Source organism: Staurois parvus, unplaced genomic scaffold, assembly GCF_062004578.1.
Source record: "Staurois parvus isolate SC_StPar_1 unplaced genomic scaffold, SC_StPar_1.0 ptg000897l, whole genome shotgun sequence".
Classification (NCBI taxonomy): Eukaryota; Metazoa; Chordata; class Amphibia; order Anura; family Ranidae; genus Staurois; species Staurois parvus.
This window is the reverse complement of record NW_028318693.1, coordinates 267,376-291,581: the sequence shown is the minus strand read 5'-3', so window position 1 is coordinate 291,581 and position 24,206 is coordinate 267,376. Positions and strand designations below refer to the sequence as shown.

Sequence of the window (24,206 nt, the reverse complement as noted above, 5' to 3'; positions counted from 1 at the left end):
AACGGCCGATTTTGTCGATCGGCCGATTTTGTCGATCGGCCGATTTTCACGGCAATGAGGGCAAATCGGACGATCTTTTTTGTGGTTCTCCCCACATAAAAAAAAAAAATCTCCCGATCTTTTTACAGATTAAAAAAATGCGCATGAGCCGTGACCGGCAAGCAGAAGAAAAAGAAGAAATAGAATATGAATAAGAAGAAGAAAAAGAAGAAATAGAATATGAATAAGAAGAAGAAATAGAATATGAAGAAGAAGAAAAAGAAGAAAAAAAGAATTTCAGTCCGCTATTATATTTGACATTTAAAAGTATTGCGGTTGCAACATTGTATCTATTTGTATCACAAAATTAATTAAATAGATACAATGTTGCAACTTTGCTATACTTTTAAATGTCAAATATAATAGCGGAGCTCTCTGCAGGGACACTGCTATTATATTTCCTGGCCGTAGACGGGACGAAAATCAGCCGATTTTTTTTCACCAATGTGGTAACGTCGGCCAATTGAACGACCGATTTTTCGTTTTTCTGAAAAAAAAATGTCCGGTTTTCTCCCCGTCTATGGCCTGCATAAGACAATCGATATGTAAAGACTAAATTCACCATCAAGGAAAAAAATTAATGCAAATATTTTAAATTGCATTTATTATTTTCTTCCCCACTGGAGCCTGCAAAGCATTGCACCTGCACTCAGTAGATCAGTGGATAGTAGGTGCATTGTCAGGCTCCTGCAGACACTTCCACCAGTTTTTTCAGGTAGAAAGCTGGAGGAAATGTCAAAAGACCACACTGATCATGGGGTGAGTAGTTTGGGGCGCTTAGCAACATATTACATCTTAAATATGAGTGTTACATATAAAATGTTCCTAAAGGTGAACGTAGACTTTGAACAGTACAAACAACATGTAAACACTACTCATAACAAGTATTCTGCAGGCTATGCAATGAAAAAGTCAAAACAGCATGACCAAATGTGAGCAACATTAAGATCATGAAAGATCTAGGGCACCTAGGAAAAGAACAGAAAAATAAGTTCTGTTGCAGGCATAGTGTGCTGCGCCAAACAATATGCGTGACCAGTGGGAGGGTCTTAAAGGGGGATTGGGCAGAACCTGTGCCTGCAGTATACACTGCACACACATACCAGAGTCCTTGTACCCACAAAATTCTAATTACTGAGCTACAACTGACAGTTTCACAGACACAAATAAAACTCAGGACAAAAGGAACACTTTTTTTTTAACAACCGTTAAAAAAACTGTTGAGCCAAGGAACACCTTGGTCAGGTTTATGTACAGCATAATGCATATAGAGCATGGTTAGGAGTAAGTAACAAACAAAACAACATATGGAGTGCAGCAGTCAGGATGAGCACCACATTTACATCAGAATCCTCTCCTACACCAAAGTCCCCAGCATTCCCCCTATAAATCAGAGCTCCCCCTTACATCCATGTCCCCAGAGTGCCAACTTACATCAGAGTAACACCTTACATTACAGCCCCCTTACATCCTCCAGAGTGCCCCCTTACATCAGTGTCTCCAAAGTGCCTCTATATCCTTCAGAGTCCCCCCTTACATCCTCCAGAGTGACCCTTACTACCTCCAGAATGCACCCTTAATACCTCCAGAGTGCCCCCTTAGTAGTACTAAGGGGGCACATTGAAGGATTAAAGGGGACACTCTCGCAGTACTAACTTAGTACCTCCAGAATATCCCCTTAGATCATTCAGGTGCCCCCTTACATTCTCCAGAGTGCTCCTTACATCCTCCTTCAGAGTGCCTCTGTGACGGGAGTCACTTTGGGTGGGGGGGCCCATGGAAGCCAGCTCACTTTAGAGAGGTGGGGAGCCCCTGTCTCAGATCCTCATATCCCTATTATGTGTAAGTCACCCTGTGCCTGTTAGGGGTACAGGGTGATCTGTCCTAATATTGGGGTGGGGGGTTGTTGATTGTTTAATGTCATGTGGTTGCATCCCATTGTTCTATTGTGTGTCTTCCTTGGGAGCAAACTATTATGGGATGTATTTGTTTGTGTATTAGCTTAGTGGGGGTGTCTCCAGCAGCCCTCCCTCCTGATGGGACTGTCTGCTGGTGTGTCCATTGTTACTAAATGTAGATTGCCCCACACTGTGTAATTATGCAGGGAGGGGGGATTGTTCCCCGAGTGTATAAAAAGACAGTTCAAGGTTCAAATAAAGAGTTCCATGTTCAGACAGACTGGTGTCATCTAGTTTTGTTTGGTCGGGTGTGGTGTCTGTGGTCGGTGTTCGGACGGGGAAGTGGTATTATAACGGAAGTACCCAAGCGCAGACTGGGTCGGTTCCGTTACAGCCTCCTTAGTATCTTCAGCTATCCCCCTTACATCTTTCTCCAGAGTGACTCCTTAGTACCTTCAGAGTGCCCCCTTACATCTTCCTCCAGAGTGCACCCTTAGTGCCTCCAAAGTGCCCCCTTAGTACTACTATGCTAAGGGGCACCCTGGAGGATGTAAAGGGGCATCATGGAGAATGTAAGGGGGTACCTTAGAGGCAGTAAGGAGGCACCCTGGACATACCAAGGGGGGCACTCTAGAGGCACTAAGATATTAACTCCAGAGTGCCCCCTGCAAAGAGCCCTGAGGAGTGATGGCCATTGATCCCTAATATGCAGACCAGCTTGTTCCTGCCATGTCAATGTTAGGAGGAGTGGAGCACACTGCCCACCTTACTGCAGCTCTGTTCCAGTCCTGCTCACCCTCTCCCTGCTACAGCTCCAACATACGCCCGGGCCAGCCTGTGGTGTATGTTCCCATGTTAACGCTACCTGTGGATTATTGCAGCTTCTTTTCGGTTTCACTTCCTGCAGCACGTGTCTTCAGTCTTTGCAGTATAGAGCAGGGAGGAGGAATCCCGAGACCAGAGTCTGGACACTGTGTGCTCCTCTACTCAGGTTGGCCTGACAACCTCTGCTGCTTCTGCTTCCATCCACTGCAACCGCCAGACCCACCGCCCGAGCATTAGCAGCAGTCAGGGAGTTCCGAGCAGACAGCAATCTTATCTTGGGCCCCCCTATGTGACAGAACACCAGGGCCTGGTCGCAACAGCAACTGTAGTAGTTCCGCAATGGCTCTGACTCAGTAGAGGGCATACAAGAGTTCTGCTTCCTCGCAGAAAGCAAGGGTCCTTCTCTTCAGCATGCTGGCAGGGGACAGGCTTTTTTACTTAAGCTGTGGCTGCTGTCTAAAGAAACCTTGGGATTCTAAAGGCTGAAGGCTAACATATTTTTTACTGCATGAAGGTAAAAAATCTTCTATATCCCTCTTATACTTGCCTGAACCCCATCATGACCCAGTGCTGTGCATGAAAGCAGCGGCTCGCCAGGCTCTGTCCCTCCTCACAGGGCAGATACATAAATTGCTCCCGCTGCTGTCAATCAAACTCTGTGATGAGGGAGCTGGGAACTTGTGACACAAGTGCCCCCATAAGAAGTGGCTTCCTATAGGGGCATTGGATGAAGAGGAGGAGCCAAGACAGTCAGCAGGGGACTTGACAAGAGGAGGATTGGGGCTGCTCTGTGCAACATCATTGCACAGAGCAGGTAAGTATAGCATGTTTTTTGTCATTTTTGTAAAAAATATTTTTATCTTTAAAAACACTTCATAGCAGAGCTACACTTCATCTGAGAGCTACAAACTAATTTTGTTGAGAAATCACTTTGAAAAACAACCTCCTAGCATTTCTGACCATGGCCTTCTTGAGTAAGAGCAGATGAATCATGTCCAGGGGCGGACTGGCACTGCCCGAGGACCCGGGGTCAGTAGGGGGCCCCATGAGATGCCCCTGGTACCTTTTTCATAGGCTTTTTTGAGTTTGGGCAAGGACACAGGGGCCCCATGATCCCCTATTGCCCGGGGGCCCCATGAGGTGTCAGTCCGCCCCCTGATCATGTTGCATGTACTTCTTGGAATCCATCTGCCCTTAGCTCAGGCATGCAGGCAGGAGGCTGTGCTTAGCTCAGCAAAACCCTCCTCCCCTTCTGAAGACTCCTGGCCATGAAAACCAGTTGGTAACTTCAGAAATCTAAAAAAAAAAAAAGTTTAAAACAAGTAAATATGATATACTTTTTCCTATTTATTTACTAATTTAGCAGTATAAGGATGAAAAATAGTCAATGTTGATTGAGCGAGTGACGTTCCACTTTAAGGGTTTGTGCACCTTTTGTTTTAATGCATCTTTAAAGTATTTAGCTGAATGTTAGATTTTTTTTTAACCAAAAGCCTGTTTGCAAAATAAAGATTTTATATAAATTTCTAAAATGCCAGTTAAAAACATTTACAAACATAACACATAAAAATGACCCACAACTATTATATTTTATGTTTAGGTATCTGGGTGCTTCTATTTCTGGTTCATGGACAGGATTACTTTTTGAAAAATGAAAAGTGAAGTTTAGAAATCTAGCGGTATGTGTAGAATGTGAAATACATACTTTCCCAGCTTGTCGGAATCGCTGTAGTTAACGTAGATGTTGTTGAGGCCACAAAGGAAGGCGGTGAGAATAATCATCAAGATAAACATGAACCTAAGGAATGGAGAGACAGTGGGAGATACAAGGATTAAAGGGTATGTAACCCGTAACAATGGACTTCTTTTATTTGCACCATTTTGGTCTGCTAAATATACCATTGAAAGAGTTTTCTTAAATCTGTTCAATAAGTGCAAAAAAATATCTGTTGATGTCAGAAATTCAGAATATTATCCTAATGAGTCTAATTAGTCCTCCCATTTCCTATCTTGGACTTTAGAAAACTTAGGTCCTATGCAGGGGCAGACTGACAACTCATGGGGCCCCCGGGCAATAGGGGATCATGGGGCCCCATTGCAGGGAAGGGAGTGGAGGTAGGAGAGACAGGCCTCCAGAGAGACAATATAATACCTCTTCTATTACAAAGGGGAGCAGGGGCGGACTGACCATTCGGAAACTCGGGCACTGCCCAAGGGCCCAGGGTCAGTAGGGGACCCCATGAGATGCCCCTGGTACCTTTCGTAGGATTTTTTGGGTGTGGTTTGAGTGTGGGTGAGGACATAGGGGCCACATGATCCCCTATTGCCTGGGGGCCCCATGAGTTGTCAGTCCGCCCTTGAAGGGGAGGTAGGAGAATCAGGATATTGGAGAGGGGAGTATAGGTCCTCTTCTTTTACAGAGATCAAAGGGGAGGTAGGAAACATGGTACACCAGATAAATGAGTAAAACACCTCTACTATTACAGAGAATGAAGGGAAGGTAGTAGACATGGCACAGAGAGGGGAGTATAATACCTCTTCTATTGCAGGGAATAGAGGGAAGGTAAGAGAAGCAGGACTCCAGAGAGGGTAGTATAACTCCTCATCTATTACAAAGAATGAAGGAGAGGTAGGAGACACGGAACACATATGAGGGGAGTATAAAACCTCTTCTAATAAGAACAAAGAGGAGGTAGGAGACATGGGACAACGTAGAGGACAGTATAATACCTCTTCTACAACAGAGAATGGAGGGGAGGTAGAAGGCACAGGACACCAGGGAGTGGAGTATAATGCTTTTTCTATTACAGGGAACAGAGGGGAGGTAGGAGACACAGGTGACACCGGTGAAGGGAGTATAATACCTCTTCTATTACAAGGAACAGAGGAGAGGTAGGGACACAGGACACCAAAGAGGGGAGTATAATACCTTGTCTATTAGAGAAAATGGAGGGGAAGTAGGAGACACAATTCACTGAAGAGGGGTGTATAATACCTCTTCTATTACAGGTGATGGAGGGGAGGTAGGAGACACAGGACACCAGAGAGGGGGGTATAATACCTCTTCTATTACAAGGAATAGAGGAGAGGTAGGAAACACAGGACAATGGAGAGGGGAGTATAATACCTTTTCTATTACAGGGGATGGAGGGGAGGTAGGAGACACAGGACACCAGAGTTGGGGAGTATAATACCTCTTCTATTACAAGGAACAAAGGAGAAGTAGGAGACACAGGACACCAGAGGGGTGATTTAACTACTTTTCTGTTGTAGAGAACTGGAGGTATCATTTGATTAGTGATCTGAGTCTTTTTAATAACCACTATAGAGGGTCCCCACTCCTCACCTTATCATGTCATCGATCATTTTGCCAATGGAGATCTGCAGGGTCCCGAGGGTCTCATGTGCAGGAAGAATATAGGCTAAACGTGTAAAGCTCAGCATGCTAGTGACAGCAAACAGAACCTCAGCAATGAACTGAGGATCCTCCGTGTTCCACTCTGGACGGCCTGCAGGAGGAAAAATAACATTTCTTTGATTTTGAGTATAGATTAACATAAGCAAGTGGCACCCATAGAACTTTCTATGTGGGTGGATTGTGGCCAAACACAGCAACACACATAAGAAAAAATGTTATTTTACACTATGGGGTTGATTTACTAAAACTGGAAAGTGCAAAATCTGGGGTAGCTCAGCATACAGTGGGGAAAATAATTACTTGATCCCCTGCAGATTTTGGACATTTGCCCGCTTACAAAGAAATGAAGGGTCTATAATTTTTACCATAGGTGTATTTTAAATGATAAAGACATGATATTAACTAAAAATTCAGAAAAAAACGCATGATATAAATGTTATAAATTGACTTGTAGTTCAGTGAGTAAAATAAGTATTTGATCCCCAAGCAAAACATGACTTAGTACTTGATGGAGGAACCCTTGTTGGCAAGCACAGAGGTAAGATGTTTCTTGTAGTTGGTTCCCAGGTTTGCACACATCTCAGGAGGAATTTTGGTCCACTCTTCTTTACAGATCTTCTCTAAGTCCTTAAGGTTTCTTGGCTGTCCCTTGGCAACTCGAAGGTTCACCTCCCACCATACATTTTCTATAGGATTAAGGTCAGGAGACTGGCTAAGCCACTCCATGACCTTATTGTGCTTCTTTTTGAGCCACTCCTTTGTTGCCTTGGTGGTATGTTTTGGGTCATTGTCATGCTGAAAGACCCATCCACAACCCATCTTTAGTGTTCTGGCTGAGGGAAGAAGGTTCTCATCCAAGATTTTACAATACATGGCCACGTCCATTGGCCCTTCAATGCAAAAAAGTCGGCCTGTACCTTTAGCAGAGAAACAGCCCCAAAGCATAATGTTTCCACCTCTGTGCTTGACAGTTGGGATGGTGTTCTGAGGGTCATAGGCAGCATTTTTCTTCCTCCAAACACAGCGAGTCGAGTTAATGCCAAAGAGCTCAATTTTGGTCTCATCTGACCACAGCACTTTCTTCCAACCCTTCTCTGAATTATTTAGATGTTCATTGGCAACCTTCAGACAGGCCTGTACATGTGCCTTCTTGAGGAGGGAGACCTTGCGGGCACTGCAGGATTTCAATCCATGGTGGTGTATTGTGTTACCAATAGTTTGCTTGGTGACTGTTGTCCAAACTGCCTTGAGATCATTCACAAGCTCCCCCCCTTCCCGTGTAGTTCTGGGCTGATCCCTCACTTTTCTCATGATAATTCTTACCCCCAATGAGGCGAAATCTTGCATGGAGCTCTAGACCGAGGATGATTGATAATTATTTTGTATTTCTTCCATTTGTGAATAATCTCTCCAACAGTTGTCTCCTCCCCAAGCTTCTTGCTCATAGTCTTGTAGCCCATTCAAGCCTTGTGCAGCTCTACAGTCTTGTCCCTGATGTCCTATGACAGCTCTTTGGTCTTGAGTTGTCATTCGGAGCACCTTCTTAAATTGACAGGACTAACTTGAGACCACATGAGCACATAGCCAGTCTGTGGGAGCCAGAATTATTGTTGGTTGGTAGGGATCAAATACTTATTTTACTGAACTGTAACTCAATTTATAACATTTGTATCATGTGTTTTGTCTGGATTTTTGGTTGATTTTATGCCTCTTTCTTTTAAAATACACCTATGGTAAAAATTATTGACCCTTCATTTCTTTGTAAGTGGGCAAACTTACACAATCTGCAGAGGATCAAATAATTATTTTGCCCACTGTAGAAACCAATCAGCTTCCAGTTTTTTTGTAAAGCTTACTTGAACAAGCTGAAGTTAGAAGCTGATTGGTTACCATGCACAGCTGCACTAGATTTTGCACTGTGCAGTTTTAGTAAATCAACCCCTATATCTATGTACAAAAAAGGTAACAAATGAGGTTATACCAGGGGCGGATTGACCATTTGGAAACTCGAGCACTGCCCGAGGGCCCGGGGTCAGTAGGGGGTCCCATGAGATGCCCCTGGTACCTTTTTCCATAGGCTTTTTTGAGTTTGGGCAAGGACACAGGGGCCCCATGATCCCCTATTGCCCGGGGGCCCCATGAGTTGTCAGTCCGCACCTGGGTTATACATTTTCATTTTCAGCTACCAGGTGGCGCTCTTGGCTCTCTTTGACATGTTTACAAGGCTCACTAGCCCCTACACTAAAAATATCTGTTCACTCAGGGGCTCAAGCTGAAATTTACCAACAGAGCTGAATGACTCAGAGTAGTGACTTGGCCCCTCCTTCCCCTTTCCAGTGTAGTGACTGTTCTAAGTACTAAGCTATATGGCCACTAGATGGTGCTGAAAATCCTAGGAAACAAGTATGATCCTTAGCTCCATCTTTTGGCCATAATGCAGTATTTTCCTCATGGACACTGTTTTTTCAATGAATAACATCCAATCCGCAGAGAACACAGACTGAGAACTTTCAGTTTTGCCCCATTCACACAGAATGAATGTTTACAAGGCTCTGTTTTTTTTAATGCACCCCTTTAGAGAATGTGGATATTTCTGCACCAATGTAGCTTTGATCATTTTATAGAAACAGTGAAGTGGCGAGCGAGCGACCATATATGATTATTGCACCACATCCTTTAAAATTGCAAATATTCAATAGAGAAGATGGGACTTTCAGGGTGCATGAACATGAATACCAAACATTAAAAAGTTATATAATTTTTATTTTGTATTTTTGTAAAAAACACAAGAAAGGAAAAAATACAGAAACATAAAAACAATTTTAGCTCTAAGAATACCAACTGAAATTCAAACTTGGTTAGGTAAATGTAGTTACTCCCTACATGTTTCGCCCTCATGGTCTTCAGGGGAGATTTTGAGGAAATTTCTACCGCCAAGGCAGCCCTTTGATATAAAATAAGAGTGGTCTAGCGAGTGCTAAAAACAATGAAAATATAAGCAGCTGATACACTAAAGGAAACCTTAAAACCTCTCAAGCATACAAAATAAGAAAAAAGTGCAGCGCTAATGAACAATATGTATAGAATGGATCTGAGGCTGACAACAGCCTCAAATAAAATCAACTCTAAAGTCCAAAGAAAATAATGTCCAAATATAACATATAAAACAAATTTGGTGACTTTGTTACTCCCAGTGAGGCACAAACTAGGTATTGTGCAGGAAACATAAGAAATGTGCACTCACCAGATGCGCAATATGAAAGCGCAATAGGTAAAACCAGAGGTCCCCTCTTGTCTTATGGAAGGTGCAGCTCACACTGGGCAGGCTTTCTCACACTAATGGCGCCTTTAGAAGTCTTCTCTACTGGTGGGGGCTGCGGTGGGGGTCAACACAAATGAGTCACTCTCCTCTGGGCCTCGGGGGTAGTCACCATGGAATCCTGGGGGATTAAATGCTCGGCGTGGAGCAGAGAATAGTGGCCATAGTGTAGTAGGTCAAAATCTCAAATATTTTTATTAATGAATCAAATTAGTAAACATACATAAAAAACTTGGAGGCCTTCACCAGTATATAGAATAGATGTAGGCATACAGCAAAACTGTTGAAATCACTAACCAGCTGGATAGTTATGGGGGCCACCGGACCTCCTTGATCCAGTGGCGTGATGTCTCAGGCATGTGTGGCTCCTCTTTGACACGTTTCGCACACCTAGTGCATTTTCAAAAGGGGTGATGCCAAAATTGTTTTTATGTTTCTGTATTTTTTCCTTTCTTGTATTTTTTACAAAAATTCGAAATAAAAATTATATAACTTTTTAATGTTTGGTTTTCATGTTCATGCACCCTGAAAGTCCCATCTTCTCTATTGAATATTTGATCATTTTATGTATTCCTTGTATACCCATGTGTGGAGCTGCACAGGCTCTAAGGAGCAGGTATCTGCTTTTGGTTAAAGGAAACACTGGCATGTCTAATCATTGCAGCCATTCCTACTACCTGCTTTAGTGAAGTAGAAGCAGATGTCAGACTCGGGGTCATCCCGGCAGGACAGGTATCCTCTCACTGCCACCAGAATCCGCAGGGAGAACGAGGCCAGATACATGCTGATGGTGACGATGTCCAGGAAGTTCCACCAGTCCAGGAAGTAACTTCTCAGTCCTTCTATCCAGACCTCCTTACATTCATGCCACAAAAATCCTACAGACGTGGGGAACAGATATGATAAGTCTCAGGACCACCCATAGACATGAATGTGCAGGCACAATGTAATCCCGTCCAATCAAGGCTCCCCCCACAAAAACTAGTACACCCCTCAACCTCCAGTATCGCCCCCGCCACCACAGTGCACAGCCAATCCCTCTTCCTGGGGTCATATATTCATAATCCATTCAAATGCCAGCACACATCCATTCCTCCATATCATACTTTATATAAATCCACTCTGTCTGAATAGTGACAGTCGCAGCCTATGTGGCCTTAGCCATGGCTAGCAGAACAACCACTCAGGCTGAAAATTTGGAAGCGACTGTTACTTTTTGAGCAAAGTGGAACTTTAATCACCCATCTAAAATCATTTGATTATAAACGTTGTAGTAGTGGATGACTATTTATACACGGCACTGCAGAAATCCCCTTCCCCGGGCAGCCAGTGCACCCCTTAATGGCTGTGAGCCAACACTGTGTACGGAGACAATAGGAGTGGCTCTGTACCTTGTGATTGCTGTGATAACAAATCACAGCAACCACAAATGAGTAATGTTTACATTGCTGAACCCGCTCCTTCTTCTTACAATGGAGAAATGAATGAATGAATGAATGAGGCACTCATTCAGCAGTTCCAGATCAGTGGATCGGTAAATATTCATCGTTGTGGATCATATTTAACCCTCCTCCCCCCCCCCCCCAATTCCCCCTGTACATTTGATCACCTCCCTTATCCTGCACATTAACCACCTTCATGGTCACATGATCACTGATCCTACCTCCCCTCAGGCATTCAGAACTATTTCACAGTATTAGAACTTAATAGGTATAACACATGCGGATCAATGTGACTGCTGTGACACAGTGAGCAATAATAAACTTTCGTGACTGTTGTGACTGTGGTATTGAATAAATAGCAACAAAGCTTATTGAATATAGTTCATGCGGAGTGAAATGACTATAAATGAACAGTAATATTCATAACCTCTATGGCTACACCGATTGGATAGTATCCCATAATGTCATAAACTAATAGGATATAGTTCGTGCAGATTAATGTGACTGCGGTGACACAACAACAGCGGATAACTTTCGTGACTGCTGTGGCTGGAAACAATGAGTGTACTGTGCACTAACCAGATGGCACAGATCAATGTGTGTTGGAGTAAATAAGACCTACTCCTAGGTACTCTGTGGGTGGGAACTCAGCATGCGGATGTGATCATCAGGTGGAGGTACTTCACCAGCTGTCATCTATCCAAAGCAGGATTCCACGTCTCAGGTTAACCGTGTCCAGCAGTACCTTTTATAGCCATCAGGGGGATCATACACGCAGATGGAAACCAGGGAAAGGATCCTTCAGGATGAGGACTCTCGGTGCCAGATAAATGAGCCCAGAGAGAAAAGAACTCCAATAGTGTAGTATGTTTAATGATAATATTAGAGTAACATCAAGGTACAGGTAAAAAACAGAGCCAGCACTTACATCTGAGATAGTCGGTAGGTCAAGTAGTTAGCAATCCATGAGAAAGGGCACCTCCTAACGTGTTTCATGTAATAATAAATGTGTTATTACACGAAACGCGTTAGGGATATACTCTTTCTCATGGATTGCTAATTACTTGACCTACTGACTATCTCAGATGTAAGTGCTGGCTCTGTTTTTTACCTGTACCTTGATGTTACTCTAATATTATCATTAAACATACTACACTATTGGAGTTCTTTTCTCTCTGGGCTCATTTATCTGGCACCGAGAGTCCTCATCCTGAAGGATCCTTTCCCTGGTTTCCATCTGCGTGTATGATCCCCCTGATGGCTATAAAAGGTACTGCTGGACACGGTTAACGTGAGACGTGGAATCCTGCTCTGGATAGATGACAGCTGGTGAAGTACCTCCACCTGATGATTACATCCGCATGCTGAGTTCCCACCCCCAGAGTACCTAGGAGTAGGTCTTATTTACTCCAACACACATTGATCTGTGCCATCTGGTTAGTGCACAGTACACTCATTGTTTCCAGCCACAGCAGTCACGAAAGTTATCCGCTGTTTTTGTGTCACCGCAGTCACATTAATCTGCACAAACTATATCCTATTAGTTTATGACATTATGGGATACTATCCAATCAGTGTATAGTATGCTCTTTGCTTCTAGCCATAGAAGTTATGAATATTACTGTTCATTTATAGTCATTTCACTCTGCATGAACTATATTCAATAAGCTTTGTTGCTATTTATTCAATACCACAGTCACAACAGTCACGAAAGTTTATTATTGCTCACTGTGTCACAGCAGTCACATTTATCCGCATGTATTATACCTATTAAGTTCTAATACTGTGATATACTATCTGCACACTGTAACTAATACTGAGCGCCACATTTGTACTTTTATCTTTGGCATTACTTGGAGGATCTGAGGTTGTTTCCTCTTCCATGCTGGCTGCTCCCACCTGTATTTTGCCTGTTGTCACCCAGCGCTCATATATTTTTTACTATTTACAATAATTCAGAACTATTTAAAGAAATACCAGGGCGAGGCAGAAAAGGGTTTAATACTTACCTTTCTCTGAAGTCTTACAGTGGGTACTCTTCAGTCCCTGCGTTGGTCCAGATAACTCTGCTCTCTGCATTAATACTCTGTGAATAAAGGGCATTGTGTTGACGCCTCCTCAGGGGCCGGCCCATGATATTCTGCACTCACAGTGTTGTCCTCAGTCCAGGGGCGGACTGACAACTCATGGGGCCCCCGGGGTAATAGGGGATCATGGGGCCCGTGTCCTTGCCCACACTCAAAAAAGCCTATGAAAAAGGTATCAGGGGCATCTCATGGGGCCCCCTACTGACCCCAGGCCCTCGGGCAGTGCCCGAGTTTCCAAATGGTCAGTCCGCCCCTGCCTCAGTCTTTCAACCGACTGAAGACTGAGGACATCTTGTGGCCAAAAAGAGGTACTGTGGGGAGTAGCTGCGCATTTAAAGTGAGATTCTTATCACTGGAGTTTTTTGTTTTGTACACAGCTGGGGTACCACATCTCATAAAAGAGCAGCTGGGAGTTGGGCTTTGAGTTTAAAACACTAAAATTTATGATTTTGTGTTTGGACCTAAAATGAAACTAGCTAAATCTGACCTCCAGCCTCCCCTTCAGTCTTGCACAGTTGTGCCGGCTCCTTGCATGGACTGAAATGACTTACTCTGATTTCACTGCACACTGTGAGCTAATCACAATGTGCATTAGAAACTGCAGCATATCAGATAGAGCTCCACCACATTTCCTGGCTGGAGGACATCCAGCATCATCTAGCACTTTCCTTCTCAGTTTGACTGTCCCTGGCCCACCCCTTTAGTTTATTTTATTTCAGTTCTTTCAATAATGGAGGCTCAGCATCACCCGTGGGTGTTACCTACATGCAAATACAGCCTGCCTAGCAATGCCCACTCCTCCAGATTGACATCCATCCATGAAGGCATCTTTATATTTGCATTCCTCCCAGGAGTCAGCCCTCTGTTTGCATCAGTACTGAGGTGTCTTGAGAGGAGAGGCCTGAGGCAGGGTGCTGTGATGTTTTCAGGAAGCTATGTACAGAACCCCGACGGCCCCTCCCACCAGCTATGATCTGCCTTCATTGCATAGAGTAGCACAGAGACCCAGTGCTGACATCACTAGGTCTAAAATAAGGTGTGTTATGAAAATGGACAGGTTTTATTTAAAGGTTGATGAAGGGGAAGGGAAGAACCAGGGAAGGCAAAAATTAGAAGAGTAAACTTAGACGTAAAGGTCTGTAAACTGACCAGCAACCCAGATCATGTGCAGCGAGTTCTGCCAGATGGTCTGATCTCGGCCCTCGTATATATCGTGCCTCTTCTCCATGATCATGGACTCCACCAGAAGGAAAATCAGGAACCACAAGTACGAAGCAGAATGGAGAAGGAATTTTATGACCGGAATTTTCAGGATTTTACCCACCTGGATAATGGACACCATATAATTAATACAGTCCCTGATCTACGAGAACAGACAAATGGTACATTCCATATCGGGTAAGAACATAAATAGACAAAGGTTCTCTTGACTGGAAACCAAAATGTACAGATCATCAGTAGATTCAGATACACCCGCAACCTTGCCTCCACCCCCTACCACATCCAAAGCCTTTCTATTGGTCCTTTATTGTGATGGGAGGCCACACTGACCAGCAGGGCCTCAAGAATTATAGGAAATTGTCTTTTTTTTTTTGTAGCAAAAGTAGAGCTCTGCATATAGTAACTTCAACTTCCCAGAGCTCTGGGTCTGCTGATCGCTTTGGCATGCCATTTTCCCTGTATTTATATCATTGTATGTTCAGCTTGAATTTGGTGGGTTGTAACAGGTCAGCTTTAAAGTGAACCCCTCCCCCTCCAGTGAAGATCCCAGGGATGACCTATAAACATCCATCTATATATATTGTGTGTGTGTGTATATATATATATATATATATATATACAGTCATGGCCGAAATTGTTGGCACCCTTGATATTTTTCCTGAAAATCAAGTATTTCACACAAAAAAGGTATTGCATTAACACATGTTTTGCTATACACATGTTTATTCCCTTTGTATGTATTGGAACAAATATAAAACAGAGGCAGAAAAGCAAATATGACATAATGTCACACAAAACCCCAAAAATGGGCTGGACAAAAGTATTGGCACCCTTAACTTAATATTTGGTTGCACACCCTTTGGAAAACATAACTGAAATCAGTCGCTTCCTATAACCATCAATAAGCTTCTGACACCTCTCACCCGGAATTTTGGACCACTCTTCCTTTGCAAACAGCTCCAGGTCTCTCTTATTGGAAGGACACCTTTTCCCAACAGCAATTTTAAGATCTCTCCACAGGTGTTCAATGGGATTTAGATCTGGGCTCATTGCTGGCCACTTCAGAACTCTCCAGCGCTTCTTTGCCATCCATTTCTGAGTGCTTTTTGACGTATGTTTGGGGTCATTGTCCTGCTGGAAGACCCAGGATCTTGGACGCAAACCCAGCTTTCTGACACTGGGCCCTACAGTGCGACCCAAAATCCTTTGGTAATCCTCAGATTTCATGATGCCTTGCACACAGTCAAGGCACCCAGTGCCAGAGGCAGCAAAACAACCCCAAAACATCATTGAACCTCCACCATATTTTACCGTAGGTACTGTGTTTTGTTCTTTGTAGGCCTCATTCCGTTTTCGGTAAACAGTAGAATGATGTGCTTTACCGAAAAGCTCTATCTTGGTCTCATCTGTCCACAAGACGTTTTCCCAGAAGGCTTTTGGCTTACTCAAGTACATTTTGGCAAACTGTAGTCTTGCTTTTTTATGTCTCTGTGTCAGCAGTGGGGTCCTCCTGGGTCTCCTGCCATAGCGTTTCATTTCATTTAAATGTCGACGGATAGTTCGCGCTGACACTGATGCTCCCTGAGCCTGCAGGACAGCTTGAATGTCTTTGGAACATGTTTGGGGCTGCTTATCCACCATCCGGACTATTCTGCGTTGCAATCTTTCATCAATTTTCCTCATCCGTCCACGACCAGGGAGATTAGCTACAGTGCCATGGGTTGCAAACTTCTTGATAATGTTGCGCACTGTGGACAAAGGCAAATCTAGTTCTCTGGAGATGGACTTGTAACCTTGAGATTGTTGATATTTTGCCACAATTTTGGTTCTCAGGTCCTCAGACAGTTCTCGTCTCCTCTTTCTGTTGTCCATGCTTAGTGTGGCACAGACAGACACACAATGCAAAGGTTAAGTGAACGTCTCTCCTTTTTATCTGCTTTCAGGTGTGATTTCTATATTGCCCACACCTGTTACTTGCCCCAGGTGAGTTTACAGGAGCATCACATGCTTGTAACATTCTTATTTATCCGCAGTTGTGAAAGGGTGCCAATACTTTTGTCCAGCCCATTTTTGGAGGTTTGTGTGACATTATGTCGAATTTGCTTTCTTTCCTCCCTTTTTTTGTTTTGTCCCAATACACACAAAGGGAATAAACATGTGTATAGCAAAACATGTGTTAATGCAATACGTTTCGTGAGAAATACATGATTTCCTGGAGAAATATCAAGGGTGCCAACAATTTCGGCCATGACTGTATATATATATATATACTGCAGGGGCGGACTGACAACTCATGGGGCCCCAGGGCAATAGAGGATCATGGGGCCCCTGTGTCCTCACCCACACCCAAAAAAAAGCCTATGAAAAAGCCAATGAAAGGTACCAGGGGCATCTCATGGGGTCCCCTACTGACCCCGGGCCCTCGGGCAGTGCGCAAATGGTCAGTCCACCCCTGATATACTGTATATCAGACATGTTAGGTTCGTTAATTTTTGTTATTTGTTCCTATTGTATCCAAATTACAATAGGAACAAATTTAAACAAACCCAAAATAGTGAAATTAAATTTTGTCCAAAATTAGAATTAAATTTGAAAACTAAGCTAAAATAGAAAACAATTTCAAAATATAAATATTATAAATAAGTATTGCTGATTTCCTTCCTGTGGGGGTTTTGTCAAAGCTTAAGGCTCGGTTCACACCTATGCAGTTTGCGTTTGACCCGTTTCTGCATTGCGTTTTGCGTTTTTGCACTTGTGTTTTTGACACGTTTTTGCCTCGTTTTTTAATGCGTTTTGCATTTTTTTTATTGTTGCTAGGCAGATTTAAAACGCAGCAAAAACATATAAAAAATGCGGCATAAACACACTACATGCTTTTCTGCAGCTTTTCCATTGAAGTCTATAGAACCAAAATCACAACTTCTTGCCTTCAAAAGAGTCCCTAACTCTTTCCAAAAAACGCACCGGGTGAAAACATGGAGATGTGAACCTGTCCCATATGAAATCATGCTAAATAGACTGCTGTGCATTTCTGCAAAATGCTGCAGAAAACGTTTGGTTTGAACCTAGGGTAACTGAACAAGCTGACGTTAGAAGCTGATTGGCTCTCATGCACACCAGATTCTGAGTGCAGTTTTATTAAATCAACCCCTGTGTGTATTAGTGTTAGAATATAGCTGTCTTCCGAAATTCAAATTTTGAAAATAGAAAGAAACTGAACAGAATATAAAATAAGAATAGAAAATAAAAGAATAGAATAGCAAAGAATAGAATAGAAAAAAAAAATTAGCAAAAAAGAATAGAATTAAATAGAACAGAAAAAAAACAATACAATAGAATAGAATTGAAAACAATAGAATAAAAAATATAGGAATAGGAAAAAATAGAATAGAATAAGATAGAAAGACTATAGCCGTCTTTTGAAATTCAAATTTCGAAAAGAGTAGAATACAATAAAACAGAATAGAAAAAAATGAATTAAAACAGAATAGACTAGAAAATAAAAGATTGGAATAAAATAGAATAGAAAATAAAGGAACAGAAAATAATAGAATAAAGCAGAATAGAATAGAAAAATAGAATAGATTAGAATAGAATAAAATAGAAATAATATGTTTTTGAAATTTGAACTTCAAATAGAATAGAACCAGCTATTCTTCACAATGAATTTGGATCAATTTAATATTTTTGATGCAAATTCAGTTTCAAATATTTCAAATCCATTGGAAAAATTCTAATCTGAAAAGGAATAAATGAAACAAATGTTGTTGTTATTATTATAATTATTATATATTATTAATGACTATTGTAACTCCCTCCTCATTGGCCGACCTTATCGCAGGCTATCCCCTCTTCAGTCTATCATGAATGCTGCTGCCAGACTCATCCACCTTACTAACCGTTCTGTATCTTCCACCCCTCTCTGCCAATCCCTCCACTGGCCTCCACTCAGTGTCCTCCACCCCTCTCTGCCAATCCCTCCACTGACCTCCACTCAGTGTCCTCCAGCCTCCTCTGCCAATCCCTCCACTGGCCTCCACTCGGTGTCCTCCACCCCTCTCTGCCAATCCCTCCACTGGCCTCCACTCAGTGTGCTCCACCCCTCTCTGCCAATCCCTCCACTGACCTCCACTCAGTGTCCTCCACCCCTCTCTGCCAATCCCTCTACTGGCTTCCACTCAGTGCCCACCATCCCTCTCTGCCAATCCCTCCACTGGCCTTCACTCAGTGTCCTCCATACCTCTCTGCCAATCCCTCCACTGGCCTCCACTTCGTGCCCTCCATCCCTCTCTGCCAATCCCTCCACTGGCCTCCACTCCGTGTCCTCCACCCCTCTCTGCCAATCCCTCCACTGGCCTCCACCCCTCTCTGCCAATCCCTCCACTGGCCTCCACTCAGTGTCCTCCACCCCTCTCTGCCAATCCCTCCACTGACCTCCACTCAGTGTCCTCCATCCCTCTCTGCCAATCCCCCCACTGGCCTCCACTCAGTGTCCTCCACCCCTCTCTGCCAATCCCTCCATTGGCTTTCCATTGCCCAACGGATAAAATTCAAAAAGCTTCTCCAACAACCTCCTGCTCTCTAGCTCCCTTGTCTCCTCCTCCCATGCTCACCTCCAGGACTTCTCCAGAGCTTCCCTCATCCTCTGGAACTCTCTACCCCAATTTATCAGACTATGGCCCACTCTGCTTACTTTTAGGCGATCTCTGAAAACCTCTAAAGCCTATCCTGCCCCCAGCTAATAATGGAATCTTCTATTCCTTCTACCAGTCCATCCCTCACAGTTATTACCTTTTGTACCACTAGCCCCTCCCTCATAGATTTTAAGCTCTGAGTATCAGGGCCCTCCTATCCCTCTTGTATTGAACTGTATTGTTGCTGTATTGTCTCCCGTTATATTGTAAAGCGCTGAGCAAACTGTTGGCACTATATAAATCCTGTATAATAATAATAAGCGTCAATAAAAGGGTAGGCTTTAGCTCCCACATGCATGCGCTAGGTGGCCGATGGTAAGCAGTGGGACTGGCTTCTGATCATGTGACCTCTAAGACAGTGTTGTCACTTGATTGCAGATCCTTCCCACTCCCCAGGCGTCCTGAACCGTGTAAAGGATGCTGGGGCAGGCGTAAGGGGGTTAGTCATACAAAAACAAAGCTTTATTTGTTATACTGGCACCAAATTGATTTCCACTTCCTGGTACAGTGAGGCACTGGTGATTCAGGTTGGTAGCCTGTGGGACTTGATTTTGATCATATGACCTTTAAGGTAGTGATCACGTGATTGCCGATCCTTCCCTTTCTCCCAGTGTCCTGAACTGTTTAATGGATGCTGGGGCGGAGTGAAAGGGAGTTAGTCATAGAAAAATCAAAGCTTTATGTGTTTACTTACACTGAAGTGATTTCCACTTCCTGGTACAGTGAGGCACTGGTGATTCAGGTCAGTAGCCGGTGGGACTAGGTTTTGATCATGTGACCTTTAAGGCAGTGGTCACATGACTGTACATCCTTCCCACTCTCCAGGCATCCTGAACTGTTTAATGGATGCTGGGGCGGGGGGAAAGGGATTTAGTCATAGAAAAAACAAAGCTTTATGCGTTTACTTATGTTGGGAATACAACAGCATGTACTATATAGTATTGTGTGTTAATATCACTTGACCAGTAGATGGCACTGTACACTAAGGTTACTAGTTGTGCATATGTGTAAAACTTGTTGGTTCTCTCTCTTCCTTCCTCTCTTCAAAACCAAGATGTCTGCTGAAATGTGTTTGTCAGGGATTGCGGCGTCCTGTCGGCCGGCGCACGCGCACTGGCGACGGCTCACTCCGGGACACAAGCACCAGGTCCCGGCGAGCCGCAGATGACAGGACGCCGCGCATGCGCAGTAGGAGCCGTGGGCGCGCCTTGGGCGGCCAATGACAGCCCGGGGGCGCGTCCTGGGTGGCCAATGACAGTGCAGGGCGCAATATTTAAAGATGCCCTGCACTGTCACTGACCGTCGCAAGGTCTATCTGAGTTCCTGAGTCCTGTACCTGAGTTATTGACCCTGATTGACCCTGACTACGCTGCCTTCTCCTGTATTTGACCCGGATTGTTCTGACTACGCTGCCTTCTCCTGTATTTGACCCGGATTGTCCTGACTACTCTGCCTTCTCCTGTATTTGACCCGGATTGTCCTGACTACTCTGCCTTCTCCCATCCTGACTCCCGGCTGGTTTGACCTATCTACGGACTGACTTATCTTGCTGACCCTGCGTGTGACCTGACGATTCTCCGCCTGCCGATTCTGTACCTCGCCTACCCCACGGGACCACTACTCGTGATCCATCCTGCTAGGTCCTGCCGGCCTCCTCACATCTGGCTCTCCCGGTACCTATACATCCCCGGAGGTTCCCTCTGCCACTGGTGGGCCTGCTCAGAGGTCGTGACCTGGTCCTGGTCTGTTTCAAGTCCATCCCCACCATCAGGGGCCCTGGTGAAAGCACAGACTGGGACTTCCACGCTTTGGGTAGGTCTGTCAAGTGGGCAGCCAGAGGCACCACCTGGCGGATCATAACAGTGTTCTGTATGTTTGCAACTTAAGCCACACAAGTAAAACCAAGTTCTGCCTCATCACAAGCTACCAGTGTCTTCTCTAACACATAACCAACAACTTACACTGAAGTGATTTCCACTTCCTGGTACAGTGAGGCACTGGTGACGTAGACCTGGGCTCCCGTGTGCTTCCTGGGAAGGCTACATCATGTAGTGGGCCCTGCCAGCAAACAGGCTGTTTGTGTAAGATCCCACGAGCTGCCTCTAGAGATGAGCGACATAAAAATCCAAGGAGGCAGATTGCAGGACCACGTGTATGTACAGAAACACCACAATGGATCCCGGAGTGACCTGCGCCATTCCTACGCATACGCAGGGTCCAGGTACACCATCCTTGCCTAGGCAAGAATCACGGATCTGAACGTTAAGAAAAAATTTTATATTAACTTAAATTTTTTTTTTTTTTTTGCAATTGTGTTTTAGGGATGGGGAGGAGGCGGGGAATTTTTTTTTTTAAAAAGGTGACTGTCCGCTTTAATGAAGACAGGTTTAGAAAGGGGTGGGGCCAGACCATTTTAATAATTACTGACTATGAATTATTAAATTTAAAGAATTCATAAGCAGGATATGGCTGCATATTAGTAATATCATATTTGTACACAAACAAGACAACGGACAATAATGACAGAATATATAAATGATGAATGAGGCTGGTGAAACGATACTGTATCTCACTTTTCCATTACTGTACTATAAAACCAGAACATTTTTCTTAGAGTTTAAATATTCTTTAGTGTGCAGCTCTCAGATCCATCATGCCGCTAGTTGGTCTGGGTGTAATGCAAGAACGTTTTTCTGTTTTTGTATTTTTTTTTAATTTAAGACAAGCTATAGATCTATAGAGCTTTAGGTGTCACTCTAGACTCAAACCTGTCCTTCCAACCCCATGTCCAATCGTTGGCAAACTCGTGCAGACTCCACCTCTGCAACATCTCCAAAATACGTTCGTTCCTAACCCCAGACACTACTGAACAACTCATTCACTCCCTTATTATCACATGCCTGGACTACTACAACTCCCTCCTCACCGGCCTACCTCATCACAGACTATCCCCGCTTCAGTCTATCCTGAACTCAGCGGCCAGACTCATCCACCTTACCAACTGATCCGTATCCGCCACCCCCCTCTGTCATTCCCTCCACTGGCTCCTGATTGCCCAACGCATAAAATTCAAACTACTAACACAGACATACAAAGCCATTCATAACGCTGCCCCAAACTACCTCACCGACCTGATACCCAAATACCACCCAACCCGTAATCTTCGATGCTCACAAGACCTCCTACTTTCTAGCTCCCTGGTCTCCACCTCCCACGCCCAACTGCAGGACTTCTCCAGGACTTCCCCCATCCTCTGGAACTCCCTACCCCAATCCATCAGACTGTCACCTACCCTCCTCACCTTTAGGCGCACCCTGAAAACCCATCTCTTCAGGGAAGCCTACCCCGCCCTCACCTAACAGCCAATCTCCTTCACTCTTCCTACCACTCCATCCCCCACAGCCACTTCCTCCTGTATCACTATCCCCTCCCTCCTAGATTGTAAGCTCCAAAGAGCAGGGCCCCCTCGTGTATTGTATTGTTACTGTATTGTCTCATGTTCCGTCCCCCACTATAATGTACAGCGCTGAGCAAACCTTCTGGCGCTATATAAATACTGTATAATAATAATAATAATAATAGATCCATTGGATTTGTGTTTACTATTAGTTTCTTGAGTAGAGAAACACCGCCACCTGCTGCTGACTCTCCAATAATGCGGCTTCAAAGTGATTTCTGCACTTTTACTTCCAAAGCAGAACTCTAACTTTAAAACAAAATCATCTGGGAGCAGAAGGTTTTGTATTGCAGAAGAGACATACTTCACCTCTTCTGCAACAAAAGCTAGCTACTAAAAAATGGGTGACTTTTCGGTGGAGGGATGAAGTAGTTCAGGGGTCTCCGAGCCTTCTAAACAGAGGACTACTGAGTTTACTGTCCTTCAAACTTTAGGGGGGCTGGATTGTGGCCAATGTGAGTAGAATATGCCCCAGATTCACTGGGAATAAACAATGTCCTAGGCTTAGTGGTCAGTCAGAGTAAAACAAATAGCACAGTGCCTGTTGACAGCAGGAGGAAGAATAGTGCCCCATCACTGGTGTCAGTGGAAGAAATAGTTCCTCATCATTGGTGTCGGTGGAAGGAATAGTGCCCCATCATTGGTGTCAGTGGAAGGAATAGTGCCCCATCATTGGTGTCGGTGGAAGGAATAGTACCTCACCATTGGTGTCGGTGGAAGAAATAGTGCCTCACCATTGGTGTCGGTGGAAGAAATAATGCCTCATCATTGGTGTTGGTGGAAGAAATAGTGCCTCATCTTTGGTATCAGTGGGAGGAATAGTGCCCCATCATTGGTGTCAGTGGGAGGAATAGTGTCCCATCATTGGTATCAGTGGGAGGAATAGAGTCCCATCATTGGTATCAGTGGGAGGAATAGTGCCCCATCATTGGTGTCAGTGGGAGGAATAGTGCCCCATCATTGGTATCAGTGGGAGGAATAGTGTCCCATCATTGGTATCAGTGGGAGGAATAGTGCCCATCATTGGTATCAGTGGGAGGAATAGTGCCCCATCATTGGTATCAGTGGGAGGAATAGTGCCCCATCATTGGTGTCAGTGGGAGGAATAGTGCCCCATCATTGGTGTCAGTGGGAGGAATAGTGCCCCATCATTGGTGTCAGTGGGAGGAATAGTGCCCCATCATTGGTGTCAGTGGGAGGAATAGTGCCCCATCATTGGTATCAGTGGGAGGAATAGTGCCCCATCATTGGTGTCAGTGGGAGGAATAGTGCCCCATCATTGGTGTCAGTGGGAGGAATAGTGCCCCATCATTGATATCAGTGGGAGGAATAGTGCCCCATCATTGGTGTCAGTGGGAGGAATAATGCCCCATCATTGGTATCAGTGGGAGGAATAGTGCCCCATCATTGGTGTCAGTGGGAGGAATAGTGCCCCATCATTGGTATCAGTGGGAGGAATAGTGCCCCATCATTGGTATCAGTGGGAGGAATAGTGCCCCATCATTGGTATCAGTGGGAGGAATAGTGCCCCATCATTGGTATCAGTGGGAGGAATAGTGCCCCATCATTGGTGTCAGTGGGAGGAATAGTGCTCCATCATTGGTATCAGTGGGAGGAATAGTGCCCCATCATTGGTGTCAGTGGGAGGAATAGTGCCCCATCATTGGTGTCAGTGGGAGGAATAGTGCCTCATCATAAGTACTGTATATGTGGAAGGAACATTACCCCTTGATTGGTGTCAGTGGGAAGAGTAGATCCCCGCCATTGGTATCAGTTGGAGGAATTGTGCCTTGTATCTGTGGGAGG

The 24,206-nt window shown here is 44.3% G+C and overlaps 1 protein-coding gene across 1 annotated transcript in view; it reads right to left on the bottom strand.

Moving 5' to 3' along the window:
• Window positions 1–24,206, bottom strand: part of LOC149442244 (short transient receptor potential channel 2-like) — a 62,736-nt gene that overhangs the window by 22,849 nt on the left and 15,681 nt on the right. Inside the window, exons 5-8 of the mRNA XM_089656309.1 lie at window positions 14,178–14,352; window positions 10,177–10,377; window positions 6,109–6,271; window positions 4,468–4,560 (exon numbers count right to left, since the gene is read on the bottom strand). Coding sequence (XP_089512435.1) covers window positions 4,468–4,560; window positions 6,109–6,271; window positions 10,177–10,377; window positions 14,178–14,352 — 632 coding nt within the window. The remainder of the gene's footprint in view (window positions 1–4,467; window positions 4,561–6,108; window positions 6,272–10,176; window positions 10,378–14,177; window positions 14,353–24,206) is intronic.